Here is a 20,068-nt window from a genome sequence, read left to right as displayed (position 1 = left end):
TTCTGCCCTGGAGAGACCACCTTGGGAATACCATGTTCAGTTCTGGGAGCCCCAGTTCAAGACAGAGAACTGCTGGAGAGAGTCCAGTGGAGGGCAACAAAGAGGGCTGGGAGGCTGGAGCATCTCTCTTATGAGGAAAGGCTGAGAGAGCTGGGACTGTTTAGCCTGGAGAAGAGGGCTTAGAGGAGACCTTATCAATGCCTATAAATATCTTAAGGATACATGTAAGGAGGATGGAGCCAGACTCTTGAGTAGTCCCCAGTGACAGGACAACAAGCAACAGGTGCAAACCGGAACACAGAAATTTAATCTGAACATGAGGAAAAACTTCTTTACTGTGAGGGTGACAAAGCACTGGAACAGGCTGCACAGAGATGTTGTGGAGTCTCATTTTCTGGGACATTCAAAGCTGCCTGGATGCCATCCTGGGTAACGTGCTTTAGGAAATCCTGCTCCAGCAGCAGGGGTTGGACGAGGTGGTCTGTAGAGGTCCCTTCCAAGTCTGATAACTCCGTGAGTTAAGGACAGTCTGAGCAGTGACAGTAACATGCTCTCAGCACGCTTTCCCTGCCTTGAGAAGACCACTCAGGCCCCAGAGCTGGCAGGCAGGGCTGGTTAACTGCACTGAGCACTGCCCAAGAGCAACAGCCCCAGGGCCTTGCCAACACACTGCATTAAGGTGAAGCTTCCTGCTCCAGTGACCAGCTTTTCCCTATTGTAGTAGAGGGAAGGGGAAACAGGACATGTGGCATCAGAGTACCTTCAAGGATGGGCTGATACCCTCACCCCTGGCTGGCCACAGGAGATTCAGGTGCAGTGCTTACCTGTAGTAGATGGAGCAGGGTTGCTGGCACACGTTCTACCAAGGACCCAGCACCAGTGCCCCCGGGGCAGAGTTCCTGCTTGTCAGCCCTCCAGACTGAAAGCTGCTGGGGGCCAGCCAGGGTCATAAAAATGCTTGGTACACAAGCCACATGCTTGTGTACGTGAGGGAAACCACAGACAAAAGCAGAAGTGGAACTGGCTTCAGAATGTTTCTTCCCCCATCTTAAGGCAGAGGTGGTGCATACCCACGGACAGTCCCAAACACACCCTGGTAATGTGCCAGATAAACTCAGTATCTTCCTGTTGCCTGTCATTGCTAACTGCCCCACACACATGCCCCTCCAAGACCCTTTTGCTCTTTTTGTGTAGATGTTGCTGTTTGGTAAGCATAAAATCTACATTTAGCTGTGGAAAAGTTCACATTTTCCCTAAAACTATGCTTTCACATGTCTGAGTGGAGTGCAGTGTGCTCCTCCCGTGCTGGCTACTCTTCTGCCATCCCAGAGGTTTTATAACACTGTCTACAAAACTGGTTACTGGTGGTAGTTGTGACACTCAGCTTGCACAAGCCTAATAGCTTCCCTACACTGTGAAGAGCTTTTATTATTTCTGTACAAAAGCTATTTCTATTATTTTTGTACAAAACCTATTTCTGTCTCCCTCGAGTTATACCAGGCGGAACAACAGCTTTACCCACATTTCCTGAGAAAATGGGGACTATATGGCAGTATCGACCTCTCTATGGCTTAGGTCTCTCAGCTGTGGGAGAGAGGAGACATCTTCAGGTGCCCAGGAGCTGTGGAAAGAGGAGAGAGCACAGGAGAGGGAAAAGAGAGGTCACATTGCAAGGTGGGGGAGAGGTAGAGCAGACCCTGCTCAGCAGCAGCTTTCTTGCCATGCAGCAGCCAAAATTGCTTAATTCAACCACAGCGCTGCGCTGGCTTTTATTTGGGAAAATGTTAATAGGCCTAAGCTGGTGCAGAAAAAGAGAAGGTGTTGCTGGAGGTGTAACACAAAAATTATACAAAGCCAAGTGTTAGTAGCTCTTACAAAGCCAGCAGCTGTATCTCATAAATCGGCAGATAAGCCTGGGTATTTAATACCTACCTGCAGAAAGCTCAGGGCTGGTGTTCCTGGGCATGTGAAGCTTCCACAGCACTTGGAGTTACTCTGGCAGCTGCCACTTCCAGCCAGCCCAGCTCCTGCTGCCTTCAAGCTCCTCAGCCCCTACAGTGAGCACTTCAAACTCAGTGAGGAAGGGATTCACCAGAAAACTGAACTGTCTGCTTCCCTTTCAAGAGCTGCTAAAGCAGTTTGTGCTGAGCACAGGTAGGGATGAGCAGGGACCTTGCTATTGTCCCACAGGGAGCAGAAGGGCCCCCTCACCTCCTAGCACAACACACAACCTCTGCTTTTTTCCCTACACACCTCCAACCAACACTGACACCCGCAAACCAAGGTCCCCCCACCTACCCAGGGAACTGTTCTTCCCTCCCCAAGTTACCAGTTACCAGAAGGACAGCGGGACCAAAGGCACAAGCTGCATTTCAGGTGCAGAGGGCTGCACAGCCAAACCCAACTGGCACAGCTGGAAGATACAGAGGTGCCCATGTGCCCAGCTCAACAACCCACCAGCCAGAGACATCAAGGAACCCCTGAAGCTGCCCCGTCAGGCTGGACCCTGCAGCCACTAGGTGGGAGAAGGGAAGCATGAACAGAATTCGGCAGGCAGAGCGAAGGCCAGAGGAAATTTTAAAAATTGATGCATCACGCTAGAGGCACAGACACAACAAAGAGAAGATTCTAACCCTTTCTTCCCATCTTCCAGGCCTGAGATGCCTTCATATGGACTTATTTCAATTCTCTCACGTTTTTCTGCTTGTTCTCTGTGCTGTTCTCCACCATTCTCCAAGCTCTCTCTCCCCCTCACTGCTGCCACCACCTTGCCATTTGCACCCTGTGTGCATCTCTGCTTAGCTCAGGGAGCTTGTATGTTGTTGCTCTTCTGCCTCCTACATCGAGCCTTCCAACTACTGTTCAACATGAATTTTTTTGCATATTCCCATTTAGAGAAGATAACCAGCTTCCTGGCTAGAAACAAACACAAGTTTGGAACAAGGTCCGAGACTGTGGACTATGAAAGACACGGAGAGGAGGAGTATCTTTTATTAAAATGTTCATCCAAAACTGGACAAAATTTGGGGCATACAAGCCCTTCTTCAGTTTGACACAGAAGTGATATTCCTTCCATCCCAATTCTTTGTCCCCTGTCCTTGATTCTGTAGACACAGAGTAAACAAAACACACAAAAGAGCAGAACACACTCGTAGTACAAGGGGAAAAGCTGCTCATCTTGCTCCACACCTAAACACAGAGTAGCAGGGGCAGTCCTGCAAGGCAAGGGCCCGTCCTGTGCCTGACTGAGCAGGGCATGTGATAGGAACACAGTGAGCAGAAAGGACTTCAGATTAGACTCACAAACAGCAAGGATTCAACACCAGATCGCTCAAGTGGTCGCTCCCCCCAGAATACCTACATCAAAGATTACAACCTCCTGAGATCATCAGGTTTTTCAGCTAGTGTCACCCTCTTCCCCATCCCTCTGGCTCAAGGGCAATGAGAGAGGCAGCATTTGCTAATTCATGCAAGAAACCACACTGGAGTCCAAGACTTGACCTCTTCATACAAACACATTCAGTGGGCTCCTCAGCATTTATGTGGTGCAATTGCAGCTGCAATGTGTGACTGCAGCATGGACTCAAGCAGTTAAAAGATTAAAGGCTGGTGCAGTTCCTGAGCCTCAGGCAACAGCAGGGCAATAACTCCACTTCAAGCACCTTTAATCACTCCAGCAGTTTGCCACCTGGCAAGCTCCCTCCTTAGACAAGGCCTTCATGTCTCTTTCTAGGTCCCAGAGGAGCAGGACAGACCTTGCCTCAAATACAGGCAGGCTGCATTCAAACCCCCACATGCTCCCACATGATTTATCCTGCCCACCACAGCACTGCTATCCTGTGAGCACTTCCCCACACAAAGCCTGCAGACACACTGAGGGCTTGAACCTGGACCTTTCCAGACACTTGCTAGAGCAAGAGACTGTTCATGCAAGGCCAGCAATTAGGAAATCATCAGGAAATTTTCTTCACCTCCTCCAGTTCAAGCCCCTAAGCACTACCCCACTTGCTCTAGTAGCTGACCCAGCAGCAAGTGATGTGACCATCACATGAGCCCATCATGTTCCAACAGATGCTTAACAGGGCTCTGTGCAGCCATGCCTCAGACCTCCTGCTGCTGGGCCAGGACTCAAGAGGAGATGAGATGGGATGGGTGGTGCTGCCATCATCACTGCATGTTAACAGCTGCCTTCCAAGCACAGCCCTGATAAGAGCACACCCTGCACACTTCCAAGTTATTATTACAATAAATTTTGGTCGCATTGGTCAGAGAACTGGAAGTGCAGCACTTGGGCTCCTACAGCAGCCTTTGCATTTACAGGGAGGGAGGACAGGGCAGCACAGAGCATGTGTGGCAAAAAAAGCTGTCAGGTCAAACATAGATACACCTCTGGGTATGGAAACTCTGGCTCCATCTGTTTATAAACATGCAGAGCATCACAGCCCCACCACAGCCCCTGATGGGGGTGGATCAGTCTAGTAAGGATTTGCAGTAAGGATTTGCAGAGTTTTTTGCATCTGACTTCCTGGCAGCCTTTCCTTATGGGATGAAAAAGAAAGCTGCAGACAACCCGTGCAGCTAATACTGGATTCTGCCATTTTAGAAAGACCAAGAACATATGGCGAGGCTGCAGGGTGGCTGAATGGAAAACGTGGAATATCCTCAGCCTGATACTCCTCTGCCGGTGCTGCTACTCAGAGACAAAAAAGTGCCATCTCCTTCTCCATAGCCATGCTAACACTGTTAAGGAGCAGCTCATGCTTCACAACAAGCCTGAGAAACCTACCTCTATTTCTAGCATCATTGAACACTCACAACTCCATCTGCATGCCAAACTGCAAGTAAAGCCCAAAGTGTTATAATAAAATGCATCACAGAAGGACCACCACCACCTTCTGCACATGCTGGCACATCCTGCCCAGAACATGGCTATGTCTCCAGAGCAGCTCTGTTCAGGAAGATGGCTGCTGGCACCATGTTTGAGTCCTTCCTCCTCCAGCCCTCTCTGCACTCTGCAAAGGTGCTACAGCAACAAACAAGAGTCTCTGATGTTTACTCCAGTTATCTCCACAAAGGCAATTTGATTAAGAGAACAAGCAGGTTATATGCACCAATCCCCAGGAAACTCCGAAGTTCTTAAGGATGACAGTAGCTGTGTGACACCTCTCTCCCAGGTGTCCTCCTTGCTGCCGCTTGCTGGAGCAAGAATTCACATCAACCTGCATAGCAGGGAGCCAAGAATTTTATTGACCATCTTGACAAACTCCAACTTAAAAAACAAAACAAGAAAGCTAGTGCAAAACCTTTCTAAGAAATACGGACTTCCTGGAGTAGGAAATTCCTATAGTCTGCTTTGGTAAGCCCAAATGGAGTGGAGCCTTTGCATCACTGGGTACATGTGCATACATCAGAGGGAAAATGCTCAGATAATGACAAGAATAAGGACAGCAGGCCTCAAATAATACTTTTTAATTCAAAATTAGCAAACAGGTAACATTTTAGATGTAAGGCCTGAAAAAATTCACACCTTATTCTTGTTCTTTAAATAAATGATAAACAAGAAGAACGCAAAAGCCATTTAAAAATCTTATTTCAGATGCAGAAAAGCTGGAGAAGAAAGAAGTTTGCTCCAGATCTTAAACTAAAGAGCTCAACCTCAGCTGCTCCAAAGCCTCCTCCACACCCCCAGCCCATAAGGGAACCTGCTTTGCCAAGTTTGCCCAAAGCAAGCTTGTGGAAATAGAAAACCTGAGATTGCTGAACAGCCTCCCCATCCCCCCTTGACCCTTTAGCAAAGCCAGGCAGGAGTCAAGGAGTTACCCAGTGCATAAGGCTGCAGCTTCATCACACCATCTCTTTTAGGGTTGCTTGAGAACAGCACCTCTCGTGCTGTGAAGGAGACCATCACAGTGACAAGCACTTGCAGAGGAGCCACCAGAGAAAAGTAGGGCTGTTCAACACATGTAAGTGAGAGATGCTGCAAGAGGTCTGCAGGAGGTTCCTCTCCTGGCAGAGCACTCATGGGCAGTGCTATTCCACCATCTCTCTCTGACCTTGCAGTCCCATGAGCTTTTTTCTCTTGTAAATGTGGCTTCCTGACAGCTACAAGAACAGCCTCTCCAACAAAAACAAACAAGCCAAACAAGCCAACCAACCAGAGATCAGTCCCTGCTGCCACCTCATCTTGGAGTCCTTTACTCACTCAGTGGCTGCAGGTTAGGAACCAAACACTCTCCCTGTGGTGCTGGAGGGACACTGTGAGGGCAGCAGCCCCTTGTTTACTGGCAACCAGCTGCTGATGCAGGAGGACCTGTGTGGCACTTACTGGGGAGGAAGCAGAGCACATCAGCAGGGAGGAAAGGAAGCAAAGCTACCCCTCTTTGTTTCCTCCCTCTTCACAGGCTCCAGCACCTGCTGAACCTACAGCCCAGAGGGCTGTGCACTGGCCTCAGCTGCTGGGTCATACGTGCCCCAAAGGGTGTGGTGGGAAAGGAGCAAACATCCTGTCCCCTCCCGGTCCCACCTCAGTTACCGCAGCACCTTTCATGCTTGCTGTGGGATCTGGCAGAACCCTTCCATGCTTGCTGTGGGATCTGGCACCCCTTGCTCCCACGGGGTTGTCGGCCACAGAAGAAGGCTCAATCCTCACAGGTGCCAATGCCTCGGTGCCTTTGGCTGAGCAGTTTGGGACAGCCCCATGCCTCCATCCCATGGGGGCTCAGAACACCGGGATCTTGTCCCTGCGCACGTTGTCCAGGTCATCATCCAGAGTCAGCAGGACCTGAGGAGGAAAGTGTGAGGCAGCTTCAGGTCTCACTGAGCAGCACACAGCTGGGCAGAATGAATAGCTCCCAGTAGCACCTCATCACAGGGAAGCTCCACCTGGGCAGCAAGTGCATTTCCAGAACATGCAAAAGTCACACCAGTGGCCCATGTGCCAGATTAATTTTGTCTCTGCAATACTTCCACTGCCTACAGTGCTACAAGGATGGAGATGTGCTGCAAATTGCCTCAGCCATGATGGAGAGCTTCTAAGCTGGTCCCTCAGGACTTGTCTCTGAAGAGGCAGCAGGGTGGGAGCCACACCCAGGAGGCAGCTGTGGTGTGATCACAGCTCAAGCATCACACACAGACAGGCATCTCTTTCATAAATACTTTGCACCTTGCACAGAGGTTAATGTCTCCCTCCCAGTTGCCCCAAAACACAATGCTGTGGCCCCATAGTATGAGATGCCTCCACCTTTGCCACCACGTTATGCCTGGAAAGAGGAATCAAATAGAGGAGCACTGGAGTCACGTATGGAATTGAGGGGAAGCCCAAGGTCTGCACCAGAGTGCCCTTACTGCTTGGTGTCAAAGGGAGTAGGTTCCCTTCCTGGGAGGTCCTCACAAAGCCATGAGAGAGTTGGTCACACCAGCAGTCCCTCAGCTTCCCCACAACAGCTGTGTGACCCACAGCCCCAGAGGGAATTTGATACCAGGAGGCACAGGGAGCAACAAGCCAAAGAAGAAAATCTGATCCCACTGGCAAGGAACATCCCACTGTGAGGGATGTCTGAAGGAAGAGCCAAGCAGAGGAAGCTGGGGCACTTCTGTGGGTTCCTGCGGCAGCCACAGCTCCATGCAGAAAGAGAGGGACAAGGAGGGAGAAGGTGAGGCCACACAGTAGGGCAGGAGGCTCAGCAGGACTCACCAGAAATGAGAAGAACAAGGCAGCTGCAGAGAGGAAGTGCCAGACATCATGGTCATCAAAGAAGCCCATCAGAATACACGGACGATTCTTTTCCCGGGACTCTGCTGGAGTCTCCTAGGAGAGAAGGAGAAGGTGTCAGGACCCAAGATCCACTCACACAGGGCCCTGCCTGGCCACAACTGGACCATCTGGAGATCACCCTGTCTTAATGCTCTGTGCAGGAGCCAGGAAAAAAAAGCACAGTTCTTGCCAGACATGTGGTGAGAGCAGGGCAGGAATGCACCTGGAAATGGATCTAGGACCACAGCCCACAGCTGGGGGGATCCCTCTGTTCCCCATATGTGAGGTCCTGCACAGCACAAGCTGCACAGCTTCAACCAGACCACCCTGCAACAAGCCCTTTACTTCCATAGAGATGGACACAGCCTCTTGTTAGAAAGCATCCAGTCAGAATTTAAGAGCCTCCTCCCAGGTCATGGAGAGCCTCCACAACCCCAGGCACATTATTTCCCATTGGCCATCTTCTCTGACTTCCAACCAGCACTGATCAAGATCTGCCCAGTTTCACTTTCAGGTCCTCAGCTCCGCCTCTGTCCTCTGGTGAGGACCAGCCATCTCCCAGTCACCTGGGTCACAAAAATCCTCTCCACAACTATATGCATACAGCCATTTTTGGCTCAGCACAGTTTCTTATGCTCCCTTCCAGTCTGCTGAAGGAGATAAACCTTTTCAGCTCACCATGAGCAGCCCAAGACTCCTCCCCCTCAGGGAATTTTTTGTGTAAAATCAATGACAAGGAGGAAAGATGATGAAACAGAGCTGGACAGAAGAAGAGTAAAAGGGGAACTTTACCTCCCAGCTGCTGAGGGTCTGGAAGAAGAAGTAGAGTGCAGCTGCCCACACCACTGCTGTGGCCATGATGCAGAACAGGGGGATCGGCAGGAGTCTCTCAGAGCTGCGGAGCTGCAGACAGGAACATAACCTCACAACATGCCTCAAGTTCTTCCCAAGGTCTGGAGCCCTGCACAGGGCTGACACACTAGCCTGGACCAGCTGCATCTGCAAAGGGTTGTCCCACCCCAGAGAGACACAGCCCAGCCACCCCAAGATGTCTGCACAGCATCCCCCTGTAACACCTACACCTCAACCCCACAATGCCCCTCCACATTCCTTTGTAGCGCCTCAGGAACCCAAAAAGGAGGCCTATTCCTTCCCCTTTGAAGACAAACATCCCAGGGACAGCTACAACTGCCTCCTTTACCTTCATGATGATGTAGAAAGCCAGATACAGCAACAGGTTACAGATAAAGATCCCCAGTATGTAGGAGGCGAAGTCTCTGGGCCGGTACACCAGCCCAAAGATAGCACTGAGAGAGAAGAAAGAAGGGACATTAGACAGCCTCTTTCACTGAGGACAGGGTACACCCCCAAACTGGCTGCCACCCGGTGCTCCTCCCAGACTACAGGACACAGCCACACTGCCATAGCCTCCTCCAGGTTACCTGGAAGAAATGCACCATTTGCCTCTTCTCCCTGCTGAGAAGCAAAGCAGAGCAAATTTGGCCATGGTCAGCCACTGAGAACAACCACTCCAGAGGACAGCCAAGGGCCCTCAGTTCCTTACAACCCATGGCCAAATACATCTCAGTAGGAGTCAGCCCCAGATCTGTATGTTTAGCAGAAGGCATGTCCCCAGGAAGCAGCTTCAGTGAAAAGCAAGAGCCATGATTTTAGCTCTCATCCAAGAGCTGATACCTCCATCCATGCAGTTACTGCTGAGCTAAACAGATGCTCATTAGTCATAGAGTTAAGTCTCCTGCACCTTGGCTGTGCCAGAAACTAGCTACATGGGAAGCATGTGTACAGCACAACGTGGTAACAGGCCAGCCCCACACAAGCCATGAGATAGCAGCAGCTGAAACCTTTAGGAATGCCTCAGGGAGCCCTGCTCTGTATCCTATGGATCTGCCCACCATCTGTGCTCGTCAGATCAAGCCCCTTGCCAAAACATCTCAGAAGGGTCCCAGCACAGGATTATTGCACAGACACTGCTGCACTTCCCCATCACTTCAGACCACACAAGCATCAGTACTGAATACCACTATTCAGTGGGAACAAGTACACAGGATACCCACACCCTGCTACTTACAAGGACCAGTTGACCAAGTTTCCAACAATGAGCAGCACCATCCTGTCCTGAAGAGAAGACACTGATGACCATATGAAAGCAGAAGGAAATGCAAAATGATGCGAAATGAGGCCTTTGCCTCATAAATTCAGGATATTATTATGTGAGGATAATAACTGCTAACACACATCCACTTGGCTCTGAAGTCTGCTCTGAAGGACCTTTTGCCAGATGAAAACTTCTCTGACCTTCAAGTTTGCAGAAAACATTGCAATAAGGAGACCAAATCTCTAAAACCAGACAAAACGAGCACTTAAGGATCAGCCTCAAGTGGCTGTGCTATTCCTTTCACCATTTTTCTAGTTAGATTCCTTCCCACCTACCATTTTATAGAAAAAACATTGCACAGGGAAAGGATGTGCTTGAAAAAGGAAGCAGGGGAAGCTTTGGATAGCATCCTGCATATATCCACAGAGCCCTTTTCCAGCCACCTCAACAACAGCTAGGGAAGCACTGTAACTTCAGCAGGCAGAAGGGTTACATCTGGGGGGCATGTGCATGTATGCTTACAGCTGCTTTTATGGTGTACCAATTGAATTCAGGCTGCCCAGGCTTACTTATTCCAGAGTGCACCAAGTTTGCTTGCAAAACCTGGTCTAACACTATTCAGAGAGAATAATTTTTTAAAAAGTAATTAAAAGGATGTTCATGGATAAAAACTTAATTTAGTTTCAAGCCCTAGTTAGCACTGTGTGCCAGGAATCAGTGAGACATAAGGTAACAGATGCCATTTCTTGATCTTTTTTTTGCTGCCTGCCTGGAGGTGCTGTAGAAATAGCAATAGCTGTTGAATAAGTCACAGAGCCAAAAGAGTTTCTGCCTTCCCTGGGGAGGCTGCGCTGCACAGAGACTCCTAGTCTTTCTTTTGAACAGATGTCCTCACAGAGCAAAAGTAAAGGAAAATCCTATCATGCTGGTTTCACCTTTGTTCTGATGTTTTATTCCCCAAGCCTGAGATCAGAGGAGGCCTGAGAGTGGGGGTTAAACTACTCCAGCAGAGATCTACACTCACCTGAACATTTGTGGGGAAGGGGAAGAAGGGAAGCAGGAAGCATCACTCTCAAATAGCCACAACATTTTCCTCTGCACATTGCCTAGAGAGTGAGCAATTGCTGAGCAAGATGCTGAGATGAGCAGTCACCTACCATGTACATTGGTCGGCTGCACTGCTGGATACAGTCTGTGTACAGCACCATCGCTGCCCGACGAAATATCCCCAAGTCTGCCAAAGAAGAGGATAAAAAAGCAGAACAGCCAGCAGAATGAGCACCAAAATGCCTACAGGGGAAAGATGCAGACACCCACTTGCTGACAACACAGGACTCGGTCCTGCAGAGGGTCAGGGTGTCCACATATTTGTGTCTTGCCCTTTGGGAGCAGTCAGTGTTGAGCAAAAGGGCAGCTGCTACAGGATGTGAATGGCTTTTGGCCCAAGGGACAAGTTTAAGGAAAAAAAAATCGAGAAAAAAATTAAAAATAACCCAAACCTTTTCCACTGGCCCTGCCCAGAAGTCAAATATTCCCTGCCTGTACACGTAAGCAGGCTGGCTTTGCCCCAGTGTTTCTGGAGGAGAGAGGTGTGTGCAACAAAGGAGGAGAAAAACCTTCCATGGGACAAGCTGCCAGAGCAGGGAAACCACAGAAACTCATCCCATAGTACTCAGAGGGCCATAGAGGGGCAGAGCACATTCCAGACACTTCTGCTCTCAAAATCATTGTAGAAGCTTCACTGGAGAGCCCATTAGCGGCAGTGGGGACTGCCAAATACACATGCACACACACATCCCTCTTCAGCCACCAATGTGGAGCTTGAAAAAGCTCCTGCATCAAAATCAGGGCTCTCCTGTGCTGTATCACCCCCTTTTTGCCAAGGAATGGCTCAGCTCAGGAGCCTGTCTCCCCGCACACATTCGTGCATCCCCAGCTGCTTGGATGCTGCTCATTCAGTTCAACAGAGAAAAATGAGAGCTGCTGACAGTTACCTGAGTCAGGGCCATCTGAGGCAGACAGGAGCAGAAGAGGAAGGAGAAATAATGTCTGTAAGCAGAGTACAAAAGCCAGGTTCCCCACCACACCCTCTCCCCCTCACCCCATGAGAGGGTTTTATGTAGGCTCTGAGCACAGAGGTACAGGGAGCTGTAGCTGAAAGCAGGCTCCCTGAGAGTCCATCCCCTCTGCCACCACAGAGCAGATGGGTCATGCTGGCTCCCTTGGGTCTGGGAAGCAGCAGCATGAGGACTTCAGAGGCCAGGAAGAAGGCATCAGATGGATGAGAGGACAGGACAGTCCAGAACACAAGCACAAGCCACAGGACTGGGCTGGCAGATACACTGCACAGGCAATTCATGCAGGTGAGGACAGGAGGCACTGCACAGCCGAGAGGATGAGGGTTCAGTCTCAGCACTTACTGATCTTGAAGCGACCCATGTAGTAGATCTGGGTGCTGAGAGCCAGTGAGGCCAAAACGTGGATCATTGAGGAAATGACCCAAAACCACATGTCATTCTTCCCAAACACCTGAAAGCAAACATCAAAAGCAAAGTTAACTCTGCTGTCCTCTTCTAAACTACCTCGCTGAGTGTGTAAGAGAAACCTGCAAATCTTCCAAATCAAAATCAAATCTAAAAATCCAAACAAAGTCCAGAGAAGCAAGAAGAGCTCGACACTTCTGGAGAGGACACTGTTCTTACTGAACACTCCTTCAAAAAAGGATGACTGCTTGGAAGAACTTGAGCTGGCTCAGGGAGCAGACATGTAGGGATTCCCAGACAAAGCAAGTTCTCCCTGATGAGGTGGGGAGCAGCTGTCCAGCCAGGAGCTGGATTTTCAGAAGGCAGCCACAGAACCAACATTACTTTGACCAGCATACCATAGCAGACCAACAACAACCAAGAGGCTCTGCAGACAGTTGCACCTATTATACACTTTCAGTTTATCTAAGGACCGGTAGTGACCTCCAAACACAGGTTAATGCTATATTAGAACTTTAATTTTTCAGCTATATGTTAAGGAATCCAGAAACTCTGGACTGTGATGATGGACTCCCCACCCCTGGGGCACAGCACTTGCCTGAACACTGCTTTTGTGCATCCCACAAGAAAAGATACATCATCTCATAATAAAAAAATGGTGTTTTGAACCTGGGGGTGTAGATTTTCACAGCTATCAAGACATTATTGGAAAGTCCCAAGTTTTTCAGCTGCTCCTCTATGCCTTCCTTATCCTGCAGTCTCCAGTGTCCTTCACACAATCAACCAGCAATCTGCATTATACGTGGCAGTGGGGGGCTGACAGCCCACTGTAATCTAGCTGCTAGTTCAGAGCAAGAACTCACTGGACTTTGCCTGGTTACTCATGAATGAAACAGAGTCCTCTGAAGAATGAAAAGCAGAGACCTCCAAGGTAAAGCACAAGTTGGGCATTCAGGCAAGCCCAGCTCAATACCTGCAGTGCTGGGAGCAAAGGGGCAAAGCCCTCTACCAGCCTCGCCTGCCAGTGACTACAGGTGCACAAGAGTGACTCTCTTGTGATCCCTTATGCTCCAGTGCCCTTCTATAGGCAGGGGTACCTCTAGCACTGCACCTCTCCAAAGACAGCAAGGCCAACTGCAGAACCTGCACCCAGCAACACAGAGTTTTCCAAAGGGAAGAAAGAGGCACAAGCAATTAGGTAGGGGACACTTGGAAGCTCAGTCAGCCTCACTTCACCCCCTCCCTCCAAGCTGAGCCACCCCACAGGAGCCCAGCTGCATGCTTGGTCACAGACACCCAGATGCACGAATTTCTTCTCTTGAAGGCACGTAGTAGGAAAAGCCCGAAAAGAAAACCACCTCGAGAAAACTGCTCTGCTCTTCCCCTCCCTCCAAGCCCCAGGGGGAAGAAAGAGGAAACCCAAAGAGCACTGAAAATTTGAATGCTAGCCCTTGCTTAACACATTCTTATCCTACCCTGCTGCACTCTCTAGTCATTTACCCACTTAATCTATGTTCCCAGGCACACCATCTCCTTCCCAGAGAAGCAGGTAGGTTAGAGGGAGCCATACCACTCCAAGGACAGCCAGACAGATGACCACAGCAAACGAGGCATAGGCAGAGTAGGCACTGGCATTGATGTCTGGGTGGCGGGTCTGGTAGAGCTTGAGCATGCACAGTCCTGCGATCATGTACATGAAGGAGGTGTCTGGGGAGGGAGCACAACAAAAACAGTGAAAACAGGTACTGCCAGTAGGCTGAGAAAGCTGCTCTGGGTGCATAAAAAGTGCAGCAGCAGCAGGGCCAAACCCAAGGCTGGCGGGCACAAATTCATGGTGCTGCACTATGCTCTACAGCACGTTGTGCTTTGCTGCCTTGCAGCCCATCTATCATGCTCTGGGGCAACAAAAACCTCAGAGCAGGGATCAAAAAACAAGTGCTCAACACAGCACAGAAGCAGGCAGGGAATCACAGAATGGCTGAAGTTAGAAGGGACCTCAAGCAGGGACAGATTTGAGAGGGTTGTCCAGGACCATGTCCAGTCATGCTCTGAATATTTCCACAAAGGGAGATTTCACAACCTCTCTGGGCAACCTGTCCAGTCTTCAACCACCCTCAAAGTGAAGAAAAAAAAAATTGTTCTCCTGTGTTCAGATGGAGTTTCATGTGTTTTAATTTGTGTCCATTGCCCTTTGTTCTGTCACTGAGCACCACTGAGAAGAGCAGAGCTCACTCACCTTCATTCCCTCTCACTGAATATTTACACACAAACAAGATCCTGACTGAGTCTTCTCTTCCCCAGGAAAGAAAAGGAGCCCACAGAGAAAAGAGTTTCCACTGAGATGGCAGACAGAGTCTTCCTAGACTTCAGTACTCTATCACTCGGGCTGTGCACTTATTATCTTAAAAAATAATTATTTATTAGCTTCAAAAGCAAGAAGAGATCTTGCTAGCAGTGGCATAACCCCCAAGGTGTGGAGAGAAGGCTGAATTTGATAGTCCTCAGCATCCAAAGCCTCACCACCTCTTGACTGAACCCTGAAACAGGCAGGTTTCAGGGAGGTTTGCAAGGGTAGTGAGATAGGAAAGAGCAGCAACTCACAGGAAACAAAACATGGCAAATCCTACTTCCAGCTCACAAGGAGAAAGGAAAGTCAGCTTACCAAACTGGAAATTGGAGTAATTAGGGCAGACATGGTAACAAGCACTGAGCACACCTTCCATCATCAGGGCGATGCCCATAGCATAAAAGAGACCAAAATGCTTTGGGATCCCATAGTCCTGGAAGACAGCAGAGTAGCACAGTAAGTACCTTCATGCCCTGATGACAAGTGACCTATCACTCTCCATCTCCTCATCCCTCCTAACCCTTACACACATCTTGCAGCCACCAGTACAGCACACACCAGTGTGCTGAGTACAAGAGCAGGCTCTGCATTTAGCCACACTGCACAGGCAGCAAACCAAGATAATCACACAGAAACTTCTGGTCTGAAGACCTCTATGCCTTGGCACTGACATCTTCAGACTAAAAATTCCTCTGTTCTGTACCTTGTGCCATGCTGTGCCCAAAACTGAGAAAGCACTGGGGACCCAGAACAGTGGCTTTGCTCCTGTGGTCAGTATATGTTTAAAAGCAAAGTCCATCAGCCCAGGTGAGAAGGCATACCCATCAGGATCTGGCTGAGATCTCATCTGAAAAGCCTTAAAACTGCTAAAGCCTTTACTTGTTATTAAGCCAGCAAAAACAGAGCTGTATGTCTCCAGAGACCACCATCACCACTACCTATATGGATGCAGACTTTTGCGTCCTCTCCCAGAATATACAGAAGAGACTGCAAAGGCTCTGTCTACAAGCAGCTCTGCTTCAGAGCTAGAGGCAGCCAAATTCCTCTGGGTTATCAAAGGCCTCTTGCTAACAAGAGGGCCAAGAAGGAACTCTTGATTGTGTAAGACACATCAAACTCCACTGTGAAAAAAAGCATCTGAGGGCATTCCTGCTTTCCCAGATTTCTCCACACAGAGTGTTGGAGGAAAAGCAACAGCCATGGGAGTTGTTTCTCTACTCATGTCCTTGTCTTTACAAGTCCAGGCTCGGTCACCATGGCAGTATGGACATTCTGTAAGCAGCAAAGTACTGCAGTGTGCAAGAACATAAGCATCCCACCTAGACCTTTCTTTCAGGGGGGGAAAAGAGAAAGATTCAATCCTCCGGCACCCTGCTGGAGGCAGGCTAACGGGTGGCAAATGGAAACCCACTGTGTATCACTCTGTTTTCCAAGTTCTCCCTGCACTTCCTGCCTGCACTCAGCTTCATGCAGCCCTGCATCCTACCAGAGTATAGGTATCTTTCATCTCCATGGCCCGGCGGTGGAGTATGTCCCTGCGCAGCACAATGAGGAGGAAGAGAAAGCCCAGCAGCATGTGGCCCACATTGCTGAGGATGTTGTTGAAGGCACTGCAGGGAAAAAGAGGGTTTATGACAAAGGAAGCACAAGAGCAGGAAGCTGAACTCTGAGCCACAATAAGCTGAATACAATCCGCTCCCCAACACCACTACCGTCCATCTTGGCTGCTGCCAGACACCCGCCAGTTTTACACCCCTGCTGACAATTTTAGGTTGAGTAGTTGACCTGCTCCATTTGACTTGGTACTTTCTCTGCAAGGTTTCTAGGTCTGGGTTTTTTTTTTTTTTTTTTTTGCACTCCCACTGCACTGAAAAGACTGATCTGAAGTCCTTTGCTGAGCTGTTGCTCCTTGGGTACAAGTGAAAATGCCCAATAGAGCATGAGAGCACCTCATAGATGGGCTGTAAGTTTTCCAGGGGAACCCAGTTGCCACATGTTCCTGGGTGCATGTGTCTCACTGCAACAGAAAGCCACCACTGAGCAAAATGGAAAGCTCAAAGTTCTAAACTCTCAGTGGTCTTAACAACACAGAGACTGTGAGCCTGGCAAGGACAAAATCCTGCCCTGGGCACAGCACAAATATTTAGGGTGCATGAGTCAATAACACAGTGACCACAGAGTTCACTAACCTCAGCACTCCAAGGGGATGGGCACACAGAAAGTTGTAGTAACAGATGTCCTGATTGCCTGTCACATTCACTACCTGAACAGAGAGGAGGCAAGAGACCCAATATTAGCAAATCCTCCCTGTTCCAGGGGGTTTGCTTCACACAAACACTGCATGTACACAAGGTGTACCAGGATACAGCCCAGCTCTAGCACTGGCACAGGGGAGTACTGATATCTGCAAGTGAAGCTTTTAGGAGGGAGTAAGATGTTGCTGCAGGTCACAAACCTGACATGAGTCTTCAGAGGGAACATTTGTATGCTCTGAACCCCACCACTAATAGATCTGCTTGCAGATACCTGAATAACAGCAGAATAGCAAGGGTAGGGTGGGGAGAAGGGAGGAGAAATAACTCATATCACAGAAAATCCTACTTGCTTTCAGTTTTTAGAGGTAATAGCAGATTCCTCCCACCTCTGAAGTGAAATGGGCCCCAAGTGAGACATCAGATGAGCAGGAAAACAGCTGCACTCCTGCTTCCCAAGTAAAAATAGCAGAACTGCAAGCTCAGCAAGCCAAGCCAGCAGCAACACTCAACATATGGTGCAGAAAAAGCAACTAAGGTAAACTACCCCTCAGACAGAGCAGGATTCCTGACTGATCCTAGTTTCACTGCAGCTGTCATCCTTACACCATGCAACCACAGAGCAAGATTAAAGGCAAAAGTACCCAAGCACAGGGGACAGCCACACAGAGCCCAACGCACCGTCTGGTAAGTGATGACAAGCTGGATGACTGGCAGGGCATAAAACACTGCAATGGTGGTGATGTTCCTGGAGAGAGGAGACAGTAGCAGCAGTTACACACACTAAAAAGAATTGGTGCACATCCAGGACAGAGTTCCACATGTATTTGTGGAGGAATGCATATACTTTGGTTGCCTAAAGGCACAAACTTTGGTGTCTTACGCAGAGCTTTATACCTCTGGTTACCACATTACAGTCTCCTGAAGCAGAAGAGAAACATGCCAGTGCAAACAGGAGGCAAATGCTATGAGCACAAGAAAAGCTGGGATATGGACCACAAGCTCATGTGTTCAAGTATTAATTTCTCAGCTTCCCCAGTATGTAGCAACACACTGGTTGTTAGCACACTTCAAATAAATTAAACAAACCAGAATCCATTTCCAGGATCATGTGTGCATTGGTCTACAAATACTCTTATTTGAGGTGTGTGGGACTTGTAGATACTGGCTGGAACAGGGTCAGAACATGTAACAGGACGGCTCAAAGAATACCCTCAGGTATAAAGTGTGGTTCAGAAGAAGATCACGTGGACAAACTCCACAGAGGCAGGGTCCAGAGCTTGAGCCTTACAAGCTTGTCTTCTCCTTACCAGAAATAGATTTTGTATTTTTTGCTGACAATCCTTCGGTCCTTCCTGGACAAGTCCGATAAGTAGAGGAACACCTAAAACATCATTAGTGGATGGAGAAAGAGGGAAGAAAACAGAAAATAACTAATGAAGACTACAGAAACCACTAGAAGCTGTTGATGTATGTATCCTGGTGCTCTTCAGACCTTTTTTTTTCTTTTTTTTTTTTTTTTTTTTTTTTTTTTTTTACACAGCAAGCTCATTGAGTCCCTTGATTCTGAGAACGAGTTCTGCAGAACTCTGACCTCCAGGAATGGCTCTGAGTCTCTGACCACACGAAGCAGTGCAGGGTGACAAAAGGAGGCAGTTTGAGAGCTGATAGCTTAAAGACCCTCTGTACATCCTCTACATTACTGACACCAGATAAATACCTACTATTGCACATTATTTTCTCCCTATGCTATTCCATCTCCTTGGACTTTCTTCCTGGGACACTCTTAGCTTCTTCCTCCTTTCCCCTAAACCCACAATATTTTCCATATTAAATCATTCATTTTCAGCAGCAGGAAAACCTTCTGGACTCTGAAAAAGTACTAAGAAGCATATTTGGGTTTACTAAACTAAAGACACCTAAAAGGGAAACAGCAACTTAAAAAACCCTGGCAAGAAACAACTGCTGGTCCTGGCCCAGATGTGTCCATGGCCAGCACCATGGCTGCAATGCCAGCCGTACCTTTGTGCGGATGACGTTCTTATCACTTTCAATTTCTGGCATGGTGTCAAAGTCACTTTCCTCCTCCACAGAGCTGTCTGTGTCAGAACCAGCTGGTGGCCCATGTTCAGAGGAAGACAACTGTTGTCCACCACTGGAGCTTGATTCATCTGGAGCAGAGTAGAAGAAGGAACCAGGAAGGATAAAGGCTAAATCCCTGTATCCCAACAAGAAAGCTGCCCCAGATAGTAGCAGCAATCTGCTGCAACAAGTTGTTACAACCACATTAGGGAGTCAGTTCTTCCATGATCACAAACCCTCCTACAAGTTTCATGTACCAGCTAAAGCACATTCAAGGGCAATCTTCCTCCCTCTGCATTTTGGATTTTGCCCTGCTTTTATTCTGACTTCCCATCTCTAGCATTTTCTACTCCTTATTAGCTTGGGCTCTGAAATCTGAAAGTCTGAGACAAGACAAAGCCCTAGCCGACTGCTCAGGCTGACCTACTTCATTTCTGGATTTTATACAAGCCTTACATATAAGCTTTTCTAAAAATATTGTAGAACAAAGTAAATTCAAAGCTGACAGAGCATCAGTCTTGCTCCTATTGCATGCACAGTAATGGTCACCTGCAGGTCACCAGGAATTGCCTGCACTTCCCACCTGGAGGGCAAGCTCTCCAGCCAGCCAGCCTTTGCCTATACTGACATGAGCAGAACACAAGTTTCTTCCTCATTTCCCAAATGCTTTTAAAGGATTTCCTTGAGAACTGGGGGAGGGGCAAGAGGTGATACTGAGGCCCTCAACTCTATTCAAGGACTTAATTATTTCTGATTTTTTTCCAAACCTCACAAACTATCAGTTCTGTGTTTCTTCATCAGGTATACAGAGGTATCACACCCTCACAGTATTAGTTGTTCAATACCAGTCCCTCCACAGGACAGAAAAGTATTGTAAGGAGACTAAGAAGTATTCTGACAAAGGAAGGCATTTCCCATTATCTCAGGTTCCCAGGGCCCCTGGAAGTGTTTTTTCTACTCTGCTATTAGTATGACATTATTTCTTCCCTAATAAAACCACTGGACTGCAAGAAGCTCTGACTCTGTCTTGTCACG

At 48.6% G+C, this 20,068-nt stretch overlaps 1 protein-coding gene across 9 annotated transcripts in view; it reads right to left on the bottom strand.

The window, feature by feature from the left end:
* The window catches only part of SIDT1 (SID1 transmembrane family member 1), a 56,300-nt gene that overhangs the window by 3,368 nt on the left and 32,864 nt on the right, over positions 1 to 20,068 (bottom strand). For 3 of the 9 annotated variants that reach the window (XM_030463680.1, XM_030463716.1, XM_030463731.1), the window contains 14 exons: positions 18,974 to 19,122; positions 18,262 to 18,335; positions 17,633 to 17,699; positions 16,889 to 16,962; positions 16,186 to 16,309; positions 15,015 to 15,132; positions 13,923 to 14,059; positions 12,290 to 12,398; positions 11,027 to 11,103; positions 9,843 to 9,889; positions 8,955 to 9,060; positions 8,546 to 8,656; positions 7,694 to 7,807; positions 146 to 6,781 (listed from right to left, as the gene is read on the bottom strand). In XM_030463680.1, the coding sequence (XP_030319540.1) occupies positions 6,719 to 6,781; positions 7,694 to 7,807; positions 8,546 to 8,656; positions 8,955 to 9,060; positions 9,843 to 9,889; positions 11,027 to 11,103; positions 12,290 to 12,398; positions 13,923 to 14,059; positions 15,015 to 15,132; positions 16,186 to 16,309; positions 16,889 to 16,962; positions 17,633 to 17,699; positions 18,262 to 18,335; positions 18,974 to 19,122 (1,370 nt within the window). In that variant the 3' untranslated portion in view covers positions 146 to 6,718. Of the gene's footprint in view, positions 1 to 145; positions 6,782 to 7,693; positions 7,808 to 8,545; positions 8,657 to 8,954; positions 9,061 to 9,842; positions 9,890 to 11,026; positions 11,104 to 11,189; positions 11,304 to 11,863; positions 11,879 to 12,289; positions 12,399 to 13,922; positions 14,060 to 15,014; positions 15,133 to 16,185; positions 16,310 to 16,888; positions 16,963 to 17,595; positions 17,700 to 18,261; positions 18,336 to 18,973; positions 19,123 to 20,068 lie in introns of those variants that run through there. The other 6 variants (XM_030463740.1, XM_030463696.1, XM_030463688.1 and 3 more) reach the window with 6 other exon arrangements.

This window comes from Calypte anna, chromosome 1, assembly GCF_003957555.1.
Source record: "Calypte anna isolate BGI_N300 chromosome 1, bCalAnn1_v1.p, whole genome shotgun sequence".
Taxonomy (NCBI): domain Eukaryota; kingdom Metazoa; phylum Chordata; class Aves; order Apodiformes; family Trochilidae; genus Calypte; species Calypte anna.
Note: the sequence above shows the minus strand (reverse complement) of the source record. Positions and strands in the feature narration are given on the sequence as shown.